This window comes from Nyctibius grandis, chromosome 8 (genome assembly GCF_013368605.1).
Source record: "Nyctibius grandis isolate bNycGra1 chromosome 8, bNycGra1.pri, whole genome shotgun sequence".
Taxonomy (NCBI): Eukaryota; Metazoa; Chordata; class Aves; order Nyctibiiformes; family Nyctibiidae; genus Nyctibius; species Nyctibius grandis.
Genome location: NC_090665.1, coordinates 48,689,451 through 48,711,944, shown reverse-complemented (window position 1 = coordinate 48,711,944; position 22,494 = coordinate 48,689,451). Strand labels below are relative to the sequence as shown.

General features: G+C 47.0%; 2 protein-coding genes across 2 annotated transcripts; one reads left to right on the top strand and one right to left on the bottom strand.

Annotated features, from left to right (window-relative positions):
* The first annotated feature begins 2,685 nt into the window (after positions 1 to 2,685).
* RPE65 (retinoid isomerohydrolase RPE65) lies at positions 2,686 to 9,074 on the top strand. Its single transcript, XM_068406851.1, has 14 exons — positions 2,686 to 2,696; positions 3,345 to 3,427; positions 3,790 to 3,940; positions 4,974 to 5,081; positions 5,172 to 5,313; positions 5,747 to 5,894; positions 6,171 to 6,252; positions 6,925 to 7,057; positions 7,180 to 7,319; positions 7,636 to 7,765; positions 8,167 to 8,281; positions 8,382 to 8,476; positions 8,587 to 8,698; positions 8,923 to 9,074. Exons 1-14 carry the CDS (start codon positions 2,686 to 2,688, stop codon positions 9,072 to 9,074), a joined length of 1,602 nt encoding a protein of 533 aa, XP_068262952.1.
* Positions 9,075 to 9,587: 513 nt separating this feature from the next.
* LOC137666581 (biotin-dependent 3-methylcrotonyl-coenzyme A carboxylase beta1 subunit-like) lies at positions 9,588 to 22,210 on the bottom strand. The gene is made up of 13 exons (XM_068406684.1): positions 22,151 to 22,210; positions 21,458 to 21,778; positions 19,764 to 19,960; positions 18,453 to 18,631; positions 17,900 to 17,980; positions 17,078 to 17,256; positions 15,732 to 15,924; positions 14,623 to 14,714; positions 13,572 to 13,728; positions 12,707 to 12,829; positions 11,962 to 12,107; positions 11,403 to 11,484; positions 9,588 to 9,785 (listed from the first exon to the last, which is right to left on the bottom strand). The coding sequence occupies exons 2-13, from the start codon at positions 21,772 to 21,774 to the stop codon at positions 9,702 to 9,704; spliced, it is 1,830 nt and encodes a 609-aa protein (XP_068262785.1). The 5' UTR covers positions 21,775 to 21,778; positions 22,151 to 22,210; the 3' UTR covers positions 9,588 to 9,701.
* Between the last annotated feature and the right edge of the window lie 284 nt (positions 22,211 to 22,494).

Below are 22,494 nucleotides of genomic sequence, written 5' to 3'. Positions count from 1 at the left end.
TTTAGTCATATTAGTTGCGAGGAAGAACAGTTTTATAACGCATCGGTAGGTTTTGGTGTCAAAGCAGGCAACGTGCCTGGTCCAGGGTGGACTGGTGTGCGGTGGCACCTCATGATTCCAAGACAGGAACCGTTAGAAATCAGCCAGGAGGTTCTGTGGATAAAATGTTAATGGCTAATCCCAGCGTGGAGTCATGATGCAACTGTGTACTCCAGGTTTAACTGCAGGTGGGCAGCAGACACGTAGAAGTGGCAAAATTAATGCTTTGAGGGGAGGAGGGGAAAGACTGAAAATCAAAGGATGGTTATTTTGGTGGGAAGGGACCTTCAGAAGTCATTTAGTCCAAACCCTGATTAAAATGGATCTAATCAAACCAAGTGCCTCAGGGCAGGGGTGAGTCCTGAACCCCTCCGAGCTCTGCAGCACAAGCGTAACAGTAGAGTGGTCTCTGTGTTTTATCTTCCTGTACCAACCTGAAGCACCAAGACCAAAGCGATCTGTGAGCAGCTCCTCTGGCTCATGCCCACCGGCCCTGGCTCCTGGGGAAGTGGTCTGGGCAGGCAGACGCCAGCTGGGCAACGGTGGGTGACCAGGGAGGAGGGGCTGGGGGCTGCCTGGGGTGGCCATCCTGCTCCTGACTGCTGCCACCGAGTCTGCAAGGCTGGGTCGTGCTCAGGGCTCAGTGGTGCTCGGTGCTGGGACGATGCCAGAGGAGGAAAGCTTGGCTGCTGGTGTGCAGGGCCAGAGACGGTTTTGGATCTCTGCCTCCTGAGTCATGGGAGGAGGATGGGGCCTGGGAAGATGTTGTCACCATGGAAACACTGAATTTTCGTAACATCAAAGATCAGGACACTGTTCTGAGTCCTTATCCTGGGGTTAATTAAAAATCTCCATGTTCTTTGCACTGCTAAGAGGCCTTGAGTTTGCACTGAAATTTATATTGAATATATTTATCGCTAGGATGCTTCCACAGATGAATTACCATAGAGTTAAGGTTGTTCAAGATGAAGGGCTAATGGGAGGCCTCAGCCAAAGAGCTCATGAAGGCTCAACTCAGTATCTTGTGTTTCAGTTAGAAGGCTTAGATGAACCCTCAGTCCAAAAGGAAATACTCGGTCAGAAAGAAAAGGAAGGAGAAGAGAAGGAAGGAGAAGGGGAAGAAGGAGGGAGGAGGAGGAGAGGGAGGAGGAGGAAAAGGAAGGAGGAGAAGAAGGAAGGAAGGAGAAGGAGGGAGGAAGGAGAAGAAGAAGGAAGGAAGGAGAAGGAAGGAAGGAGAAGGAGGGAGGAAGGAGAAGAAGAAGGAAGGAAGGAGAAGAAGGAAGGAAGGAGAAGAAGGAAGGAAGGAGAAGAAGGAAGGAAGGAGAAGGAGGAAAGAAGGAAGGAGAAGGAGGAAAGAAGGAAGGAAGGAGAAGGAAGAAGGAGGAGAAGAAGGAGGAGAAGGAGAAGAAGGAGAAGGAGAAGAAGGAAGGAAGGAGAAGAAAGGAGAGAAGGAAAGGAACTCTCAAGAGAAGGAAGCCAACCTTTCACTGAATGGTTGTAGTAGCAGCTCTAACACGGGCCTGTTTAACGTCTGATTTCCTCCTTTCGCCGCTGTTTGGGTCACTCCTGTTTGCATGGGAGCGGAGCCTGAAGGTACGCAGCATTATGAAACGTCTTCATCCTGTACCACAGGCTACCCGTGAGGGGCAGAGCAGTAATCTTTCTAATCTCGTTAATCTTCCAAATGACTCCGTACAGCCCCGTTGTTTGCATAAACATCTGCTCTCCCTGGAGGTGGGTTTTTAAAGCGATCTTCAGGCCATCTGACAGCAAGTGCTGTGTGTGCAACAAGTGATGCTCCAGTTGGATGGCTCTGAGTGCGTAGGGCTGTTAACACCCGTGTAAAAATATCCTTTATGTGCATTAAACTTGAGAGACCTGCCCGATGCAGCAACCGGAGCTGCCGGCGTGTGCCACCGTACCGGAACGAGAGCAGCGGTGGTGGGCGACGGTGGTCCCTGACCCCCTCCTGGCTGGTGGGCAAGGGGTCCTGCTGTACTTGTACCACCGTGCTGAAGCAGAGAGACTTCACAGAAGCCTGGGACGGGGGAAAAAGCTGGTGGATGATGTGTACAGGAGATAGAAATGATAATATTTGACACTGACATCTTATTTCTTGGTCTCTCTCCCGTCACGTCGCTGCCAGGGGAAGCACCGCTCCCCGTTTGCAGGCGGGCAGGGGCAGAGGAGAGCCCCGGGGTCACGGCATCGAGGTGGCTTTGCAGGGAGGAGCAGTTTCTGGCTGCCCTCGCTCCGTGGTGGAGCTGGGAAGGCCTCCCTGGGGCGCGGGGCCGGCGTTGTGCCCACCAGCGAAGAGCCGAGTGGCCGTGCCAAGCGCCCGGCGTGCCGCTCGGCGCGGCTCCAGCGCGCTCCGTTTCACTCCTTTCTGGGCTTTTTTTTTCCTTTGTAATCACTTCTGCTTGGGAAGAATTTAGGTCTCAGAAAAACATTCAAAGCCCTTTTTTGTGTGCCCAGCAAAACAAAACCTGCCAAAGCCCCGGGAGGATTTTGGCGGTGAAAGCCCGCTCTGTTCCCGGGGCGGCTTTGGGCACGGGGCTCCCCTGGGCAGGGCTCAGCGCCCCATAAATACCCAGCACACGGCCCCCGCCCTGCGCTCGGCTGCTCAGGCCCTTCGGCGGGGAGAAAATGTACAGCCAGTGAGTATTCCCGCGGGCTGTGCTCTGCAGGAGCGAGCCCCACGGCGCAGCGTGGCTGGGGGGGCTGCTGTGAGGCTGGGGGTCAGTGCAGCCCGGAGGGGAGGAGGACGGGGGTCTCTGTGGGGGGGTGTCCGTGCCGGTATGTCCCGTGCCGAGGTGTGACCCTGGTCAGGGGAACAGGCTCATCTCTGGGGACGGAGGGGAAGGACAGTGCCCGCACAGCCCGTGTCTGGTGGGTCTTCATGGGCTCTGCGCTGGGCAAAGCTGGAACACACCAAATAATTCTCAGCTAAGAAAAAAGGGGGAAAAAATGCTTATCGAAGCCTTGGGAGCTACAAGTTGGATTTTGCTTCCGGATGTTTCGGGAGATCCTGGGTCTGTGCGTTGGGTGAGGGTGTTTGCCTGCACGGGCTGTCCCCTCGGTGTTCCCCGTCCCTCCGTGTGCTCGGGATGGTTTGCAGGCGGCCGCAGTAGCGGGGCAGAGCCCTCGGGACCTTCCCCCCCACCGAGGCTGGTGCTTCTCCCTCCTCATCTCTCAAGTTATTTACAAGTTGCAGATCAGTCTATCCAGCAACACCCCCCCTCCCTCGGGGGCCTTCCCAGAGCTGTCCGGAACCGGGCTAACCCCAGGTCCGCTGGCCCTTTCAGAGTGGAGCATCCCGCGGGCGGCTACAAGAAGCTCTTTGAGACGGTGGAGGAGCTGGCCTCGCCGGTGACGGCCCACGTCACAGGTTGGTGTGGGCTCCCGGGTCTCCTCCTGCCCAGCTTTTGCTCTCGGGAGCTTGTGGGCCACCCAAGCTCGGAGGCTTTACAAGGGCTGAAGCAGTGGGTCGGGGTACAGGACCCAACAGGGCTGGTGAATTTTGGGGTAGAGGAAGGACAGATTGGCTGGGGGATCTTCGGACGTATCAATACTGAATGTCTTGGTCTACAGTAGGTGGGTAGGTGAAGAAAACAGCATGGTTTGAAGAGCTCACGTGTCTTTAAAAACCAAGTTTAATAAACATTAAAAAAAATAGTTTCAAATTTCATTCTTTTTGTTGACACAATAATTTTACTCGGTCTGATGTGCCGTGGGCCGTGTCTTCCGCAGGCAGGATTCCCACCTGGCTGCGAGGAAGCCTCCTGAGATGTGGGCCCGGCTTGTTCGAGGTGGGCGCGGAGCCCTTCTACCACCTCTTTGACGGCCAGGCGCTCCTCCACAAGTTCGACTTCAAGGAGGGGCACGTTACCTACCACCGAAGGTACGGGGGAGTTTTCCAAGCAAAAGAAAATATAAATAATGAAGCATTTGCTCGACTGTAAGCGCTGGGGATGGGGTCTGCTCGGTTATTTCAAGTCCATGCAGTTATTGGAAGAGCTCTAATGATAAGATCACTAAAACCAGCTGAAAATAACTGGAAACTTACTCATAGTTAGTAGAAATGCAATTTTTTGTACAGATTACCAAAGCTCTCTGAGGGGAGGGGAGGGAGGGCTGGACACAGCTGCAGCCAGTGACAAAATTCCCCCATCTCTGAAAAATGAAACGCGTTTTGCGTTAGGAGCGGCCAAGCCCTCGGCTGTTGGGGGTTTGGTGCAGGACACTTGGGCAAAGCGCCGTGTTTCCCACCAGCTCCAGCTCTCCACCAGCCATCCCCGCCCGGGGCTGCGGTGCAGTGGGGTGGTCGCTGGACCCCACGTGCTCCAGGAGCACCGTGAGGCTGCGGGGACCTGCGGCTTTCAGAGGCCTCGTGAGGCTCATCACAAGGACATTCGTGTTCTTGTGAGCGAGTCCAGAGGAGGGCGACCAAGCTGGTGAAGGGTCTGGAGGGTCTGACCTCCGAGGAACGGCTGAGGGAGCTGGGGGTGTTTAGCCTGGAGAAGAGGAGGCTCAGAGGTGACCTTAGTGCAGTCTACAACTACCTGAAGGGAGGTTGTAGCTGAGTGGGAGTCGGCCTCTTCTCCCAGGCAACCAGCGCTAGGACAAGAGGACACAGCCTCAAGCTTGGCCAGGGGAGGTTCAGGTTGGACATTAGGAAGCATTTCTTCTCAGCAAGGGTCATTAGCCATTGGAAGGGGCTGCCCAGGGAGGTGGTGGAGTCACCATCTCTGGAGGGGTTTAAGAAAAGACTGGACATGGCACTTAGTGCCCTGGTCTAGTTGTCATGGTGGTGTCAGGGCAATGGTTGGACTCGATGATCTCAGAGGGCTCTTCCAAGCTGATTGATTCTGTGATTCTGTGTTTTAATTGCGTTTTGACAGCTGTACCTTAACGAGCCTTCTTGCCATCCCCAGGTTTGTCAGGACTGACGCTTACGTGCGAGCCATGACCGAGAAAAGGATCGTGATAACGGAATTTGGCACCTACGCGTACCCAGACCCGTGCAAGAACATCTTTTCCAGGTACCTCGGGGTTGTAGACGCTGCAGCTACGTCCTGCGGTGCTTCTGCCCCCGAGGAGCCCCCGACTGCCCGTCTGTTTCCTCTGCTCAGGTTTTTCTCGTACTTCAAAGGTGTGGAGGTCACTGATAACGCCCTCGTTAACGTCTACCCGGTCGGCGAAGATTACTACGCCTGTACTGAGACCAACTTTATAACCAAAATTAACCCAGATACATTAGAGACAATTAAGCAGGTGAGGCTTTGTACCGTGCTTTTACATACGTGGAGGAGTAAAACTGAAAAATGATTTAGATGAGATCTTAGGAGGAAATTCTTTGCTGTGAGGGTGGTGAGACCCTGGCCCAGGTTGCCCAGAGAAGCTGTGGCTGCCCCCTCCCTGGCAGTGTTCAAGGCCAGGCTGGATGGGGCTTGGAGCAACCTGGTCTGGTGGAAGGTGTCCCTGCCTGTGGCAGGGGGTTGGAACTAGGTGGGCTTTGCAACCCAAACCAGTCTGTGATTCTATGTTTGATAAACAGCTTCTTGGAACAAGGAAACAGTGATTTGGGCTCAGAGAAGAACTTCCCACATCTGAAGTGAGGTCATATTGACCAGCAACACCTCGCAGAGCTCATGACTTCCCCTCTCCTGCCACGAAAGCTCCTGACTTTCCACATCTCCTTCTCCAGGTGGATCTCTGCAAATACGTGTCCGTCAATGGGGCGACGGCTCATCCCCACGTTGAGAACGACGGGACAGTTTACAACATCGGCAACTGCTTTGGAAAAAACTTTTCGCTCGCCTACAACATCATCCGGATTCCTCCGCTTCAGGCAGGTCCGTTAATCCCACCTCAGCGAAAGGAGAAAATCTTGGCCCATAAATCACTTTTTTTTGTCCTTCAAATGAGTTTCATCATCACGTTACTTTATTTTTAATCTTCTTTAGATTTTATTTGCTTTTTTAAGTAAAGAATTGTTCGCTTTAGAACAACTGTTTACGTGGTTTCATGAACTGCCTTTGTGTTAAAGGCAGAAACTTGCTGGGTAAACGCTACAAACACTAAGTAAGTATGGGTTAAACTCTCCGTAACCTTCACCCGCCCTGTTCCAGACAAGGAAGACCCGATGACCAAGTCGGAGGTGGTGGTGCAGTTCCCCTGCAGCGACAGGTTTAAGCCCTCCTACGTTCACAGGTGAGGATTCGCGGGGTTGGCTGCAGAGAGGGATCGCTGGCGTCGCGTGCTCGGCCGCGGTGGTATCGGTGCTTGTTCTCGCGTGTGATCAGCCACTAAAATGAGGTGATTTACCAAAATCAGTGGGTTTATACCCCTGACGTTTTAAGCGACGAGCTGCGTGCTGTATTCAGTGCCTAAGAAGCACTACTATGTGGTTTGTTTCCAAACTAACTACAGTGAGCTTGGTGAGCTTGGAGCACCTCTGCTATGGAGACAGGCTGAGAGAGCTGGGGCTGTTCAGCCTGGAGAAGAGAAGACTCTGGGGAGACCTTCTAGCACCTTCCAGTGCCTGAAGGGGCTACAGGAAAGCGGGAGAGGGACTTTTTACATGAAGATCTAGTGATAGGACGAGGGGGAATGGTTTTAAAGTGAAAGAGGGGAGATTTAGATGAGATATTAGGAAGAAATTCTTTGCTGTGAGGGTGGTGAGAGCCTGGCCCAGGCTGCCCAGAGAAGCTGTGGCTGCCCCCTCCCTGGCAGTGTTCAAGGCCAGGTTGGATGGGGCTGGGAGCAACCTGGTCTGGTGGAAGGTGTCCCTGCCCGTGGCAGGGGGTTGGAACTAGACGGTCTTTAAGGTCCCTTCCAACCCAAACCAGTCTGTGATTCTATGTGCTCCCCGTACGTTTCCAGCTTTGGGCTGACCTCCAACTACATAGTGTTTGTTGAAACCCCGGTGAAAATCAACCTCCTCAAGTTCCTCTCCTCCTGGAGCCTTTGGGGAGCCAACTACATGGACTGCTTTGAGTCCAACGAAACCATGGGGGTAAGCAGCCAGTCCTACCAAACTGGGCTCTACTGGGCAGCCACCCCTGGACTGGGAGGCCCATAGTATTCGTTTCACCTTCATTTCTCTGAGCCTATACCAAGCTGCAGCTTTCTTTTCAGGTCTGGCTTCACGTGGCAGAGAAAAAGAAAGGCAGGCTCCTCAACATCAAATACCGCACCTCAGCCTTCAACCTGTTCCATCACATCAACACCTACGAAGATAACGGATTTCTGATCGTCGACCTCTGCACCTGGAAGGGGTGAGTCTTGGCCGTGCCGAGCTGGTCCCTGCGGCATCGCGCCGTCCCCTGCACGAGCCGGTGGGGGCAAGCTTGGCCAGGGGAGGGTCAGGTTGGACATTAGGAAGCATTTCTTCTCAGCAAGGGTCATTAGCCATTGGAAGGGGCTGCCCAGGGAGGTGGTGAAGTCACCATCTCTGGAGGGGTTTAAGAAAAGCCTGGACATGGCACTTAGTGCCCTGGTCTAGTTGCCATGGTGGTGTCAGGGCAATGGTTGGACTTGATGATCCCAGAGGGCTCTTCCAACCTGACTGATTCTGTGATTCTCTTTGTGCAGGTTCGAGTTCGTTTACAATTACCTCTACTTGGCCAACCTACGAGCGAACTGGGATGAAGTGAAGCGCCAGGCAGAGAAGGCCCCGCAGCCCGAAGCCCGCAGATACGTCCTGCCCCTGCACATCGACAAGGTACCGGGCGGCTCCACACTCATCCTCCACCTGACCCCATTTAATTCGAATTAAACATTTTAATGAGCGGGTGGAAGCATGGGCCTTCAGATAAACTGTTTATTTTCTTTAGCTGATCAGTGTAATTCTTATTTCCCACGTGGGGCAAAAAGTTATGCACGTGTTTAGGAGCACAGGGAAGGCTGACACGGGGGGGATTTCAGCAACAGGCACTTACTGCCCTGCTGCTGGCTCAGAAGTGGAAGCAGCAGCCGCGCCCGAGCGCGCTGCGATCCTGCAGCTCCATGGGGCTCTGCTGCACGTCGCTGCCTTCGCTCTTCAACGCAATTTGCAACAGATCTCTACAAATAGACTAAAAGAAATGTTTCTCCGCTTCTCTTGGGTAATTTCCTTCATCCCAGGCTGACACGGGAAAGAACCTGGTCACCCTGCCCTACACAACGGCCACGGCCACCCTGCGCAGCGATGAGACCATCTGGCTGGAGCCAGAAGTGATTTTCTCGGGGCCACGCCACGGTAAGATGAGGACCCCGAAGCACAGCCAGCAGCAACACGAGCACCCCCTGCACGCCACGTCCCACTAATCCTCACGCGTGTGTGTTTGTTTCTATTGCAGCCTTTGAATTTCCACAGATCAATTACAAGAAATACGGTGGGAAACCTTACACGTACACGTACGGGCTGGGGCTGAACCACTTTGTCCCAGACAGGGTAACTACCAGCAAATGGGTGAGGCTCATCTTTTCCATGAGCTTTCAGTTTAAGGATAAGAAAGAATATTTCTGAGATGTGGTTTGTTTTTTTTTTTTTCCCACATTTAGCTTTGCAAGCTGAATGTTAGAACAAAGGAGACCTGGGTATGGCAGGAGCCGGATTCGTACCCATCGGAGCCGATCTTTGTGCCCCATCCGGATGCCCTGGAGGAAGATGATGGTAACACTGCTTTGATTTTGGTCAATGGCAGGGGGATTTGAGATGCTCTGTCTGCAAGGCTGTGCCAGGGCACGAGCAGACACTGGTGGGAAGGAAGCTTCTGAGGAGGAGGTGTGGAAATTAAGACTTGAATGAAAACAAAGGAGGAGAAAGCCCTCCAGGTTCAGACAGATCTGTTGTCCTCATGGCCCAGCCTCTTCCCAGCTGTTTTTCTTGCCTGCCAGGGGTGGTGCTGAGCATCGTGATCAGCCCGGGCGCAGGGCCGAAGCCTGCCTACCTGCTGATCCTGAACGCCAAGGACATGAGCGAGGTGGCCAGGGCTGAAGTGGAGGTGAACATTCCTGTGACTTTCCACGGACTCTTCAAGAAGGCGTGACCGCTGCCTGCAGCGCGCTGCGTTGGGTTCGCTCCAGCTCCGACAAGGTGCAGTCTCCATTTACAAGCACTCAAATTCCTTCAGCATCACTTTTTATTTGTATGGCTATTTAATTAAGATCGAGTGTCTCGATTTTGTTGATGATTCTTCAAAATACTTCACCAGGTATTTTTCAAACGCACCCTTTGGCACAGTTTTCAGATGTTCCATGCCCAGAACTACGCAGTGAAAACGACACAAGTCTGGGGGCAGCTTGTGTGTTTTCTCTTTCCCATTTCTTTTGTCAAAGTGGAGTTTCTTCAGCTCTGGATTTCATACTAAAACATGAATATGAAAAAAAACCCAAGCAATTGTTATGACTTGGGATGAATTTCCTTCCTTAGAGTGCTCTAGACTCTTGGCTTAATCCTTCCTTTTCAGAAAATAAATTTTCAACTACTGTAGTAAGAGGCTATGGTTCAAAATACAAACTTATTGCTAACAGACTTCAAATCCAGGACTCTTGTTTGTCTGCAATGGTTTAATATTTTTATTAATGGTATCAAAGAGTTAGAAAATCATTTACATTAAAGATTTCTAGTCCTTGGTGCTAACTTTAAAAGGCTGATGATTTGAAAGCGGCCGCAGTCACATTCTGATGACAGGGTATCGACACCGAGATACGAGCTGGTACTTCTGCTGCTCTATAATCTCTAAGCACTGTGCAATTACCTAATTAAAAACAGAAAATAATGTAAGCAACGAGCCTCTGAAACAAAAACAGTAAAACTTACTAGTTCTGCACTCCTCCATAATGCATTTGTTCTTTGTGCAAACCCATGCCCATCCCCAGCAAACAGCTGTCAGCTGCCTTCTTGGGGAAAGAGAGGGCAGTGCCAGTGCCACTGGGCAGGGGAAAGGGAAAGGAAGAAAGGTCCTCAGGATCCCAAAGCCTACACGTGGCATCCAGAGACCACTAAACCATTTCAAAGTCACTGTGGTGACAGGAGAATTACTTCTGGAACACAGGGAAGCTATTTCATGGAATCATAGAATCACAGAATGGTTTGGGTTGGAAGGGACCTTAAATTTGCACCTTTTTTGCTGCAAAACTCCAATGAAAACATACTCTGTTATAATCCATTTCTGTTGTTACGTAGCTCTGCTCCCCAGATTCCCAATCACATATCAAAAATTATCAGAACATCCTGCTCCTCCACATCCATCTCTTCCCAAGAAGTCATCTTTCTTGATGCCTTGTGACAACAGGGACTGAAAATACAGAACTGGTTTTGGTCTTTAAAAACAGGCTAATTCTCCCTATTCCACTGCTACTAGAGCACACGTTTTCTTTTAAAAGCCTCTTTTAAAAAAAGCATGTTAAGGAGCTGAAGGAGCACACGCTGCCAGTTCAGACAAAGCTAAACATAAACTCCATCTATTAGCAAGAAGTGGGATAAAGGAGCAAAAAAATATTGTAAAAACCAGCTAAACAAGCAAAGAGGACTTGTGGTGTGCTGGTGAAAATCACCAGAGAGTAACAGTGATTCATTTCAACTGTCACTGTTTTCTTTGCACGTGTAGTTCCAAGAGAGAGGTAGTCTGGGCTCCAGTACTAGAAAATACTTCTCGGTGCTCTCCCATTATCAAAGTTCCCAGACATTCCACAGAAAATATTTAACATCTACGTAGTACCACAAATAGGTACCATATTAAGGAGGATGAATTGGTAGCAGGCTGTATTTGTGAGCTTTACATAAACAAGCTTCAGAAGCACAAAGAACGTTTTAAGTATTGCTGATAAACAATATAACAAGAAAAAAACAGAACAAAGCGGCGGCTTTCAGAAAGAATCTAGTGGAGCTTAAAAACTAAATCAAAAGGCAGGGAGGGGACGTCCCAAATGTAAGCAGCAAATTACAAGCAGGGAGAGAAAGTAGCAAAAGGAAACATCCTAGGACAAGAGAAAGGAAACAATGTGAAGGGTGAAGAGCCTGAACTTAAGAGTGAAGATACAGGTGATTATGCAAGACCGAAAAAAGAAAGGATTTGGATACAGAATCAAATGGTCAAGTCAGTTAAGAGGCTCGAGGAGGAAATGCTGTAGCCAAGTAACCAGCACGTAACCAGAATTCAACAGAAACTTCTTGGATAGACCAACAGGGAGGAGAAAAGATGAGAACTGCAAAGCTCAACGCCACAGAAAACGGAGTGAGAAGTGGGGGATGCAGTTCTGGGAATCAGCACGCCGCTGACGTCGAGCAAGTCAGAGGCTCATGCACTCCCGCAAGATCCTTTGGAGATCCGAGGATAACATGCACTGTAAAGAACATAAAAGGCAAAACCTACCTTCCTAGTGTTCTGAGGGAGAATTACACCATCATCCCAGAGCCTGGCAGAGGAGTAGAACGCACTGCTTTCTTCCTCTAGCCTGGAGAAGACAGTATTAAACAAGCTTGAAAGCACAAAATGTAATAAAAACCATCAGGCCAGTAAAACAAAATCATAGATGAAGAAGTCATGTACTTCAATCTGTAGTGCATGTGCAGTACTGTTAAAATTAATTAGAACCCAGCAGATACATTACAGCATTTCAGTCCTCTGCAGTACAGACCACCCTCCACAGGTGATCGCCAGTGTTTAATATACAGCAGAATATCTTGATTCTTGATTCTATAGTTTCAGGGTTTTTTTTGTTTGGTTGTTTTTTTTTAAGTCAAACATTTGTGTTTCCTTGAGAAGATCCTAAGAGCAGACATGGAATTACATAGAAATTTAAAATATTTTTCAGTAGATTCAGGTTTGCTGTATTTGTTTGCGATGTGTTGATCTGTGAGATGAATAAAGTAGGTAATTTAACTAATTAAATCCCAGTGTAACTGCAAGGGTTTATATTTAATGTCCTTACTTTTCTTTCAGCTGTTTTAGCTCTGATTCATCTGTACAGTCACTGTCCCCAGCTCGTGGCACTGTGGAGAAATGTCTTGAATCCACCAGAGCAACTCTTGCATTAGGCCACAGGAACAGGAAGTTTGGACTGAACGATCGCCCACACTACAAAAAAATGCACAGTACAAAGGGACTGAAATTAATCAGGAGAAGATGGCTGTAGGATGACACCACCAAGCTCAAGGCTGAATGTAACAGTTTAATTTGTAAAGCACTAATGATACAGCTCCTTTACCCTTACAGCTGCTGTATCAGTACAGACAGCCTGTGGCAGCACCCACCCCCACTGCCTGCAATAGTGCTGGTTTATTATCTCATTTTTCCTCCAAGCCACTTACATGTTTAATTCTGAGCAAACCAAGAGCCCTATTGCACTTAATCACAGCGTGAACAGCACAAGAGCAGCACGACTAAAGGAGATGTGCTCCTTGAGCACTGAGAACAAACAGCACGTGCTGAGAAAAAGGGAGGATCGGCTCCTGAGCAGGGACATTTTCAGCTAACCTGGTTTTCAGAACTGGCTCTGGGTGCTTAGATGCACACCAGATTTTCAGTATTCACACCTTGTGATGCATTTCTTTTAAAGTAGCTAAAATAAGAGATCGAGTTAAATGTAACAACAGCCCACTGTTTTAAAAATGAAGTGCTATGAAATCTTAGTAAACAGTCTAATACCAAACCCACCAGCTTCATCCCACCCGTACCATGACGTAACTTTCGCTCCCGTAACAGCCACCGATTACGATGGTTATTTTGGGCACAGCAGCACAAGCAACAGCAGCCATCATGGAGGCCTGGGCTTTTAATCTGTTGGAGTGAGCCTCTGCCTGAAAAGAAAATAAAGATTTTAGATCCTTTAAGTCTTTCTTTTATATTTCCTCCGCTCCCACCAAACGTGTTCTTCTAAAACATTTATTTCTTTACAATTCTGTATGATCGTTTCTTCCACAGCATCATTAAATACCATAGCTCATTATGCACTTGTTTTATAATGTAAATCAGCAAAACAATTATAACCAGTGTGCAAAAACCTACGGTACTGAGCAAGCCCAGCTCTCCCAGGCATTAGCAAAGCCCAGATACGACGGAGTTAGGCCAGGCTTTGTCTCAGGAGCTGGTGACAGCTGGGAGGAACAGGGCTGCAGAAACAGTCTCTGCTCAGAGAATCTAATGTAGATTTTACTATGAGGCTCTCTGTAGCCCAGGACAAAACATCCTGTGCTTTAATGCCTTTTAAAGAGAAATATCTGTTTTTCTGTGGAACGCAATGGTATCAGAAGAATCAATAGGCTGGATTTCAATGTAAAAAGCACTATAAATTCCCAGTTTTGCCAGCTGGACAGTATCATTTTAGATAAGCATAGAGGCCTGCTGAAAATTAGCATAAAGTGAGCATGCTAATGGAAAGATTTAAGAACAAAGTAATTATGAAGCTTCGTGGTTTAAACCATCAAGACTGGTTTAAAAAAATTATTTTCCTAACCATTAATAATTTTCAAAATGGAATCTTAAACAAAACAAGAACGAGGCGTTACTTGAATGAAGCACATTGAACTAAAAACGCCATACCTGTGAGATGCTGGCTGGCTCTGCTGCATGTGGAGCCGTGTTTTGGAAGAAGAGGATGGGAATGCTCCGCTGACTGCACAGCTGTACGAAATGGCTACCCTTGAGAGAGGCATCGTGAGACAGCTCCCCGTTGTTAGCCACCACCCCCACCAAGTGCCTGCAAAACAGACACAGGAACATTGTCACTTTTGAACCCCAGAACCTATGAAACTGTAGCTCTGAAGGATGAAAACATAAATATCCATACGCACACACAGGCAGAGATCTGTGCTTTTACAGAAATTCAGGATGTAAAAGGATGCACTTACACATCATTTCACTCACTCACACACCTAACGAAGTCTTAGAGCACTCCCAAAATGTAAAGCGTGGAAGTATTAACATGGATTAATTCCCAGAGAGCAGGTAAAGCTATAGATGCCCTGTCAGAGTTTACAGTGCAAGACAATGTACAAGGTGGCAGGACTCTGGGCTCTCTAATCCCTGTAACATACAACGTAACAATCAATCTGAAAATTTTATACTTTCAACCTAAAGAGGCTCTAAAAATATATTTTACTATTTTTTTTTTTTTAATATGATTTGATCAGAATGTTGTATGCTTCATGAATGTGTTAATAACACAGTCTGATCTGAATTATGCAAGGTTTTATTGTAGGGGTATTATCCCATCTCCAGCGGGGACAAGGGATGACAGCTTTAACTCGGTTTGGGAAGGAACACTTTTAAAGATGCTGTTTCTTATTATGGAATCTGCTGAGACTTCAGTGTTCCAACTGTCTGGCTAGTAATGTCTGTGAACAAACAGATCATTTCACAAAGCCAAGAAAACTGTTCATTTGTAATCGCTCTCTGCTGCTATTGGTCTGAGACATGATGAATTCAGAGCTCAGAGATAGATCAGGCTTTCCAGAAGTATTTTATTACAATTTTGACTGATTCAGAATGTCATAAACATTGTTATTGGAATACCATAAAACCTGATGATGATATGAAAGCTATTTAGACAAATACATCCATACATTTTGCTAGTGAAATGTGACAGCCTTACCCTTGCACATGGCCAAATCCTGTTACTAATGTTGTTCCATAATGAGCCTTGAATTCCTGGAATCTGCTTCCATCCATCAGACGGCTCAGAATCTGAAAAGAAATAATATACAGTCTTTACTACAGAAATTTAAGTGAAAATAGGATAGTTCTGCTAGAAAATCGGCTCTGTTCATATTTTAAGGAGACCTGTATAATACCAGAAGTCAACCAAAATGAGCGTAGAGGCCTTTATGCCTTACACTCTACTAAATACTCAATATGCACAAAACATCAAACTTGGGTTTACATTTGATTACCAACCACGTATTTTGAGCCAACGTTACACCCCAAAATTATTTCAGTGTTACAGAGCACAGTTGTTCATGTGCATCAAAATGTTGTAAAAAACCCAGCCTGTGCAGTTACAGTTTGTGTGCATAAGAAACACTCAGCAGCACATTGCTCATGCTTTTTTCAAACACAGTTTAAAAGCTGCCTTCAAAGCTACCCTGCTTTCTACAGTCAATTAATAACTGTAGGAATTTACCCCTGGAAAATATACTGGATTCACAGCCTTGGAGACCAAATCTCTTCCAGAACAACACGATGAAAACAGTGTGGGCAGTTCTGCATGTCTCTGCTTATGTAGTAGTGTCTGTCCCAGCCTCAAACAAGTTTAATTTCAGCTTTATCATTTTTTCAGTCAGTATTTTCTGCATTTAAGTCACCAGATAGAGTCTTGAATATTTGGGGGGGAAAAAAAAAGCAGGGGGAAGGGAAAACAGGACACTAAAGGGGTGAACACTCTCAAGGCAGACAACAGCCACACAAGACATACTGACATAACAGCATCTCAGTGCATGGAAACAGATGGGGATCAGCTGCCATAATCTGTAATTCTCTTATCTCTAGCAGGTTCTCTGCTTAAATATTTTCTATAATTCTACAGAATTGTTGCCCTTCTACTTTGTTGCAGGCTCAAGACAGTTTGGCAACTGATTAGGTAATAGTACAGAATATCTCAAGTACTTCAGGGTTCTCCAGGAGAGAACAGCCTGTTGCCTGTTAATCCAGAGCTACGAGAGAGCAGACTGAAAGGACAAAGGAGTACAGTATCTGTCACCTTACCAACTTTACAGGAAGAGTACACCTATAATCTCGTGGGGCCAGTCCCAGGAGCTCCTCAGCACTATACAGAGGACTGTCATGCTCTACGACCTCCTCTGGCAGTGGGTCGTAATTCAACGTAGAGATAACATTTCGGATGCATTCATAGGCTTCCTTTTCTGAAGATGCAAAATGGTCACTACAGCCACTGACTCTAGGAGAGAGAGCAACATGAATTAGTATTGAATTAATGAAATCTGAATTCTGATAGAAATCCCAAACTAGAGGAAAAACCTTAATCCGCACTGTGACTCTCCAAACTCCCTGAAAATATTGTGTGATTTTGCTCTTGCATGAATGAGCTGAAAGCAGTTAAGTCAGTGGAAGTCCTGTGCGATCCAACCCCAAAACAAGTTCACAGTAAGGAGAAGTTCTGCTCTGTGACCTTTGTGTTTACCTATATTAAAGAAAGACCTTTGAATTTATTTTCATGATGATGTTGCAAACAATAAAGGGAAAACAAACTTTAAAAATTATTTCAAAATAAGCACTTCCAGCCCGAATATAAAGATATTATGTGTAACACAGCTGATTGTCACGCTAGTATTGGTTTTTGTGAGAAAGGTATGGAATCTGGTTACCATACACACAGCACAGAATGCCAAAACAAAGAAGCAAAGCCACACTTTTCCCCTGTCTAGAAGGGAATAATTATTTTGACAACTACAGAAATTTCTGACATAGAAAAACAGACTTAAAGACATGGTTAGATAGCTCCTAACAGGTTTATTTCCTTGTATCCTGACAATGTTTAACATTAGGAAATGATACCATTCCTCTTCTATAGCTGGTCCCTCTGAGGCACAGAGGAACTGACTCGCCTGAAGTTGTTCAGAAAGTATGTGGAAGAATGGAGAACCAAATCCAGATCTGTCCAGTCCCTGCTTCACCCCATCACATCACTTAATTTTACTTCCATTTGGCTAATCTAACAAAAACCCCATACCTGGGAAGGAAAGCAAACAGTGTAATAACAGGTTCCACTTTGGCCCTGATCCTGGCCTCTGTACCTATGCGAGATTTCTATCAGTGTGTGTGTATACAGAATGGGAGTGGAAAGTTCCTCCAGTAGTAAAGCTGAAATTACAATGCCACGTTACTTTTTTCATTTCAAAGAGTTATATCTAGCCCTATGATACTCCCACGTATACAACTGACCACCTTTATAATAATTAATGTATCATTTCTACTGGGTTTTTTTCACTGAATGTTTTTCAGCCCTTGAGGACCATATTGTATCCTGTCACTTCAGTCACATTAATATCAAATGACAGTTTTTTTAAAGCTAAGTTTATTATTTCACATACTCAGAGTGAAGTTTGGCTCCTCCTAGGTCCTCGGGAGAGACATATTCTCCTGTAGCAGCTTTTACCAGAGGCGGGCCAGCAAGGAACAGCGTCCCGATTTTATCTATGATCACAGCTTCCTCTGCCATGGTGGGAACATAGGCACCTCCAGCCACACAGGAGCCACACACCACTGCCACCTGAAGGGCACGGAAACCAAATCAAGATGCTGGAGAGGGGAGAATAGAAAGGCAAAACTTTTACACAGACTCACAGAATCAATGAGGTTGGAAGAGCCCTCTGGGATCATCGAGTCCAACCATTGCCCTGACACCACCATGGCAACTAGACCAGGGCACTAAGTGCCATGTCCAGGCTTTTCTTAAACCCCTCCAGAGATGGTGACTCCACCACCTCCCTGGGCAGCCCCTTCCAATGGCTAATGACCCTTGCTGAGAAGAAATGCTTCCTAATGTCCAACCTGAACCTCTCAGAAACATTTGAGAGACTAAATGGCAGCTTGGGGAACAATGAACTAGAGCTACAAATACCAGCATGAACAGCAATGCTGTTTTGGGGAGAGGTCAGTGTTTACTCTGAAATAACCTGGTGATTTGATGCTTTTCCATCACGATCAGTCGGTAAACACTCAGAAGATCCTTAAGGCTGAAGTATTTTTATGTGAGATACTATTTGAATCTCCCTTCCCCACAAACAAAGTGAGCTTTAGGCATTTTTTGCAAGTTGAGAGCTCTTCCTACAATCTGTATTAGAACAAAACTTTTTTCAGAACTCTATTGATCCCACTTACTACACTTACTTGCACTCCAAAGGACACTGTACCTGAGGGATTCTCATGGCAGACATGATTGCTTCATTGTAGAACAGTCTGCCACCGTGCAGCTTGTCAGGAAACAGCTCTGACTGACATTACAGAGAAAAGACAAAGTGAGTTTCAGTATTAACTACATTTTTAAAGGCCATGGAGGTTACTGCAACAGTATCACAAACATTACAATAAAATACAGAGTCATTTTATAGATTCTGAAGTTGAAAATAGAAACCTCAAACAAGGTACTAATTTATTAGAGACACCAAAGCATTTCAGCACGCTGAGGAACACCTATGCTTGGTCACCACTTTGTCCCCCCACTGATACTCAAGTTTCTAAACTTTGATTAGGTGCCAGATGCAAGATTAGCCAAAGTGATCACTACTGTTATGCATCTTCAAATCATCCCCTGGACTCTGATTTGTGGATGAAACTCAGTTTAACTATAACAGACGATGACAGTCAGCCAAGAAAACAAAATATAAATCTGGGGTTTATTGCTAAAAATTAATATGATTAAGATAAACACAGGTATTTTCTTCTATGAAGTCGTTCTGATATTACCTGTAGAGGTAGGAATGCTCCCCCGCTGTCAACAAGGTACACAGACAACAGTCTGTTCTGCATCGCTATTTCTTGAGCTCTTAATTGTTTCTTCACTCCAATTGGATAAATAGTTCCTCCTTTTACAGTTGCATCATTTGCCATGAAGACACACCAGACCCCACAGATTTTGCCGATTCCTGTAAGTGGTACCACAGAGACTCATCAGGACCCTCTGAAACACCACAGACAAAACAAGGGGGGCAAATTATAGCCAGGATGTTCTTTTGGTAACACTATATCAAGAAGTTGCAAATTAAGTTGCAAATACCACACAGGGAAGAAATCTACAGCTCTTCTCTGGAATAACAAGCTGAAAGCCAATGACATTTAAAAAAAAATCTAAATGACAGAAGACAGACCTTGAATTAAACTTATTTAATCTTGGTGACAATATAAGAGACAAAAATACATAGTTTGACTTCCAACTCTTGAGGTAACAGGGAAGGCAATTAAAAATTACCTATATAAAACTGAAAAATGTAACAATCTGTGACAAAATATAAGATTTCATACTCTATTTTCTAGTTACTTTTTAAACTGGAACTGCTCTTCAAAATGCAGTGAAAAGACTTCTCTATAATTTGAAAAATATTACAAAATAAATGTCACAGCTCCTGTGTCTCACAGAAACTTGGTCCCTTCCGTTAACAGACAACAGCTTATCTGACACATCATCCTAAATTCTTTGAGACAAAAATCAGTAACTGGTGAGTAGGATAAATTATTAGATCTAGAAGAAATGAAAGAACATTTTTGCTTTAAAGGTTTCTCCCAGATTTCCCAGCAAAAATTGCAGAGGAATAATACAGCAGCAGCTGAACTCTTTCATGTTGGGAGCTGCTACTGTGTAGAACTGATGTTCTTTTTCCTACAAAAGCACATTCTTAAGATATTAAAATATTCCATAAACCTTATTACACGCATCCTTTTTCCTTTCCCAGTAAGAACAAACCCTTACCCTCAGTGAGCAAGGCTGTTTACTCTGGGAAGGTGTGCAGCACACACAGAATACAACTAACACACACAGCCTTCACTCCCTTACTCATCACTGCACCCAACAGCAGCTCTCAAATTATGTCAAGGACCACGTTGGCTCAAAACCCTTCTTCCCTCTGGGCTGTGCCTCCAGCATGGGCTGCTCAAAACAACACCCTCAACCCATATCCATCTTTAGATCTAATATGAATAATATTTAAAGAGATGAGCAATGACACAAATGAACTCCATCAATTTCCCATTACGTCTAACATCACATTTGCTCACGATTACCCGTAAGGCACCCAGCAGCAGGGACATCACCGTACGGCATATCGAGGCCCGCCAGCGGAGACAGCTCCAGAAAAGACTCCTCATCAAGTAGCAACTTCAGGCGTTCACGAACAAACAGCTTCTTGTTTCTCTGAGTATGACGCAAGACGGCGTTTTCTCCCCCTCCTTTACGGACCGTCTCTAGCAATTCTGAGTATCTGATTTAAAAAGCAAAGGTTCAATTAATGAAAACCACCTTTACTTACAGGTTACCCTTCAGTACACTGAACACAGGACTTAAATGTATTGCACAGTTTTCATCAGTGACCAAAGCTGACCTGGAGAGATACTGTCCTACAACAACGTTAGCCTAGAAACTTGCACCTATTAATAAGGTTATCATAATTTGCCAGTCTTAATTCAGCATGGACATTTACCTCTATGTTCCAACTGCTCTAGGGAAGAATCAAGGGCTTCCTCCTCCAGTTCCCCTCAACAAGTTCATCTGACAAAAATCAGTAACTGGCAAGTAGAATCACAGACTCACAGAATCAACCAGGTTGGAAGAGCCCTCTGGGATCATCGAGTCCAACCATTGCCCTGACACCACCATGGCAACTAGACCAGGGCACTAAGTGCCATGTCCAGGCTTTTCTTAAACCCCTCCAGAGATGGTGACTCCACCACCTCCCTGGGCAGCCCCTTCCAGTGTCTAATAACCTCTAGAAGAAATGCACGCACTACAGCATGGAAGATACACTTTAAAAGTAGTGAACACTGCAGTGTCACTGCAATCAGCAAGAGAGGAGGTGATTACCAATGTTATCATCAGGGCAGCATCAAGTACAGAATAAAGAACTGAATGAACTGTAAACCAATATGGTATCTTGAATAATTTTGGTCTTAAATAAACCAAGTTCTTAATTTATTTGAAGTAAAATATTTTTCACCAAGATGCATCATCTTTAACTAAAAATACTGTTTGACATAAGTATTTATGCACCACTTCGTACGTGACTCCATTGTGGCTTCCTGCAGACGGTAGAGATTGAAAAATCTCAGAAGAAGGCTAAGGATTTTTAATCATATCATAAATGCCACCACAGGAGGGCACAGTGTGTTTTGCTTAGCTTTGCCTCCAGCTCATGTATCACTCCTCTGAACAAAGGCGTTTGAATTTTTGCCGTCTGATCTTTAAGGACAAACACATAAAATACATTTTCCTGCTTTTATCAGTGAATCACGATTAATTGCAATAACCGTCACCTACTCCTCCAGGGGGGATCTGTAAATGCGTGAGTGAATTTACGTCTTTGCATTCAAAATCAAACATGGAACAAATTTTATGAAGGTCGAGAAAAAATACTTCTTGGCAATATATGCAAAACAATGTCACATGGCACTGTTTTACATACAGTCTGCACCTAGATTTAGGCATTTCAGTCAACATTTAGGCACTCTTTGGAGGGGATGGAATTTTTAAGTGCTGATCCTTACAGAACTCGCTCTGCCTGAGAAAAGAGCAGCCAGGAAATGAGTCTAAGCTTCAAAATGGTTAGGTAAAAAAACCCTAACTTTTAAAGAGTTTTTAATCTCTGGGCTTTTTAATTAGCATTCTTCCTATGTCAAAAAGTTCCTTAAGGTGCCCCTAAGTAACTCTCACATCGTATCACGAGCAGCAACATTTTTAAACCACCACAAAACCAGTTTATTACCTTTTAATAACAGCCTCACTGTTCCTTAAATTTTCTTCGAACACATGTCGATACACAGACAGGACACGTCCGTCTACAACAGGGTACGTTTTTGCGTACCGTCTATATTTTGCTTTATTACTTACTAAACGGCGGGGAAGCATGTCGCGTGTCCTTCTCAACCCCTGACTCTGCAGGACGTGTGCGGGCTGCTCACCGTGACACAAGCCCTTATATTTTCTTTCGAACACGCGATTTAAGGTTTGTAACCTTGGGCGCAGCGATGTGGCACTGGGGGACAGCCTGCCAAGGGAGCACAGAGTGGCAGAGTTCCACATGACCCTGAGAAACGAAGGGAGAAGAAACACCATTTATTGCCAAAACTTAAACCCCAGAGTCCCTCGGCCGGGGAGGCTCAGCAGGCCCCGCGCCTCAGCGGGGGCGGTGAGGGGGCAGCCGCGGTCCCCGCCTCGCTGCCCGCCGACAGCAGCCCCCTGAGGCGGCCCCGCGGGGACCGGCGGGCCCGGAGCAGCCGCCGGCAGCGGGCCCAGCCGGGGCCTGCGGGGCGCGGCGGAGGCGGAGCCGGCCCCTCAGCGCCCGTTCCCGGGGCAGGAAGCGCGGGGCTCCCCGGCCTGCGGCCTCGGCCCGCCGCTGCCTCCTCCACCCCGCTCCCGCCCCGCGGCCTGGCTTCCCCCGCGCCCCGCCGACTCTTACTCGGGCAGCCGCCGCTGAGCCGTCCGGGCCGGGCCCGCCTCTCGGGGCGGCTCCACAACCCACACGGCGGCCCGCCCCCGGTGCCCTCCGTCCCCGGTGCCCTCCGTCCCCGGTGCCCTCCGCCCCGGGTGTCCTCTGCCCCGCGGGAGCGGCGTGGTGCTGCCGAGTGCGTCCCCCGCCGCCTCAGCCCCCGCTGGGGGCCCCGCCATGGCGCACGCTGGGCCTGGGCCCTCAGGGACGCTGCGATAGATAACTTGGCCTTGGAAGGGCAAACGTTACAAAAATAACAGCGGATTGCCGCTCTAGGAAATAAGTGCAATTATATATACCCAGCATGTGTGTTT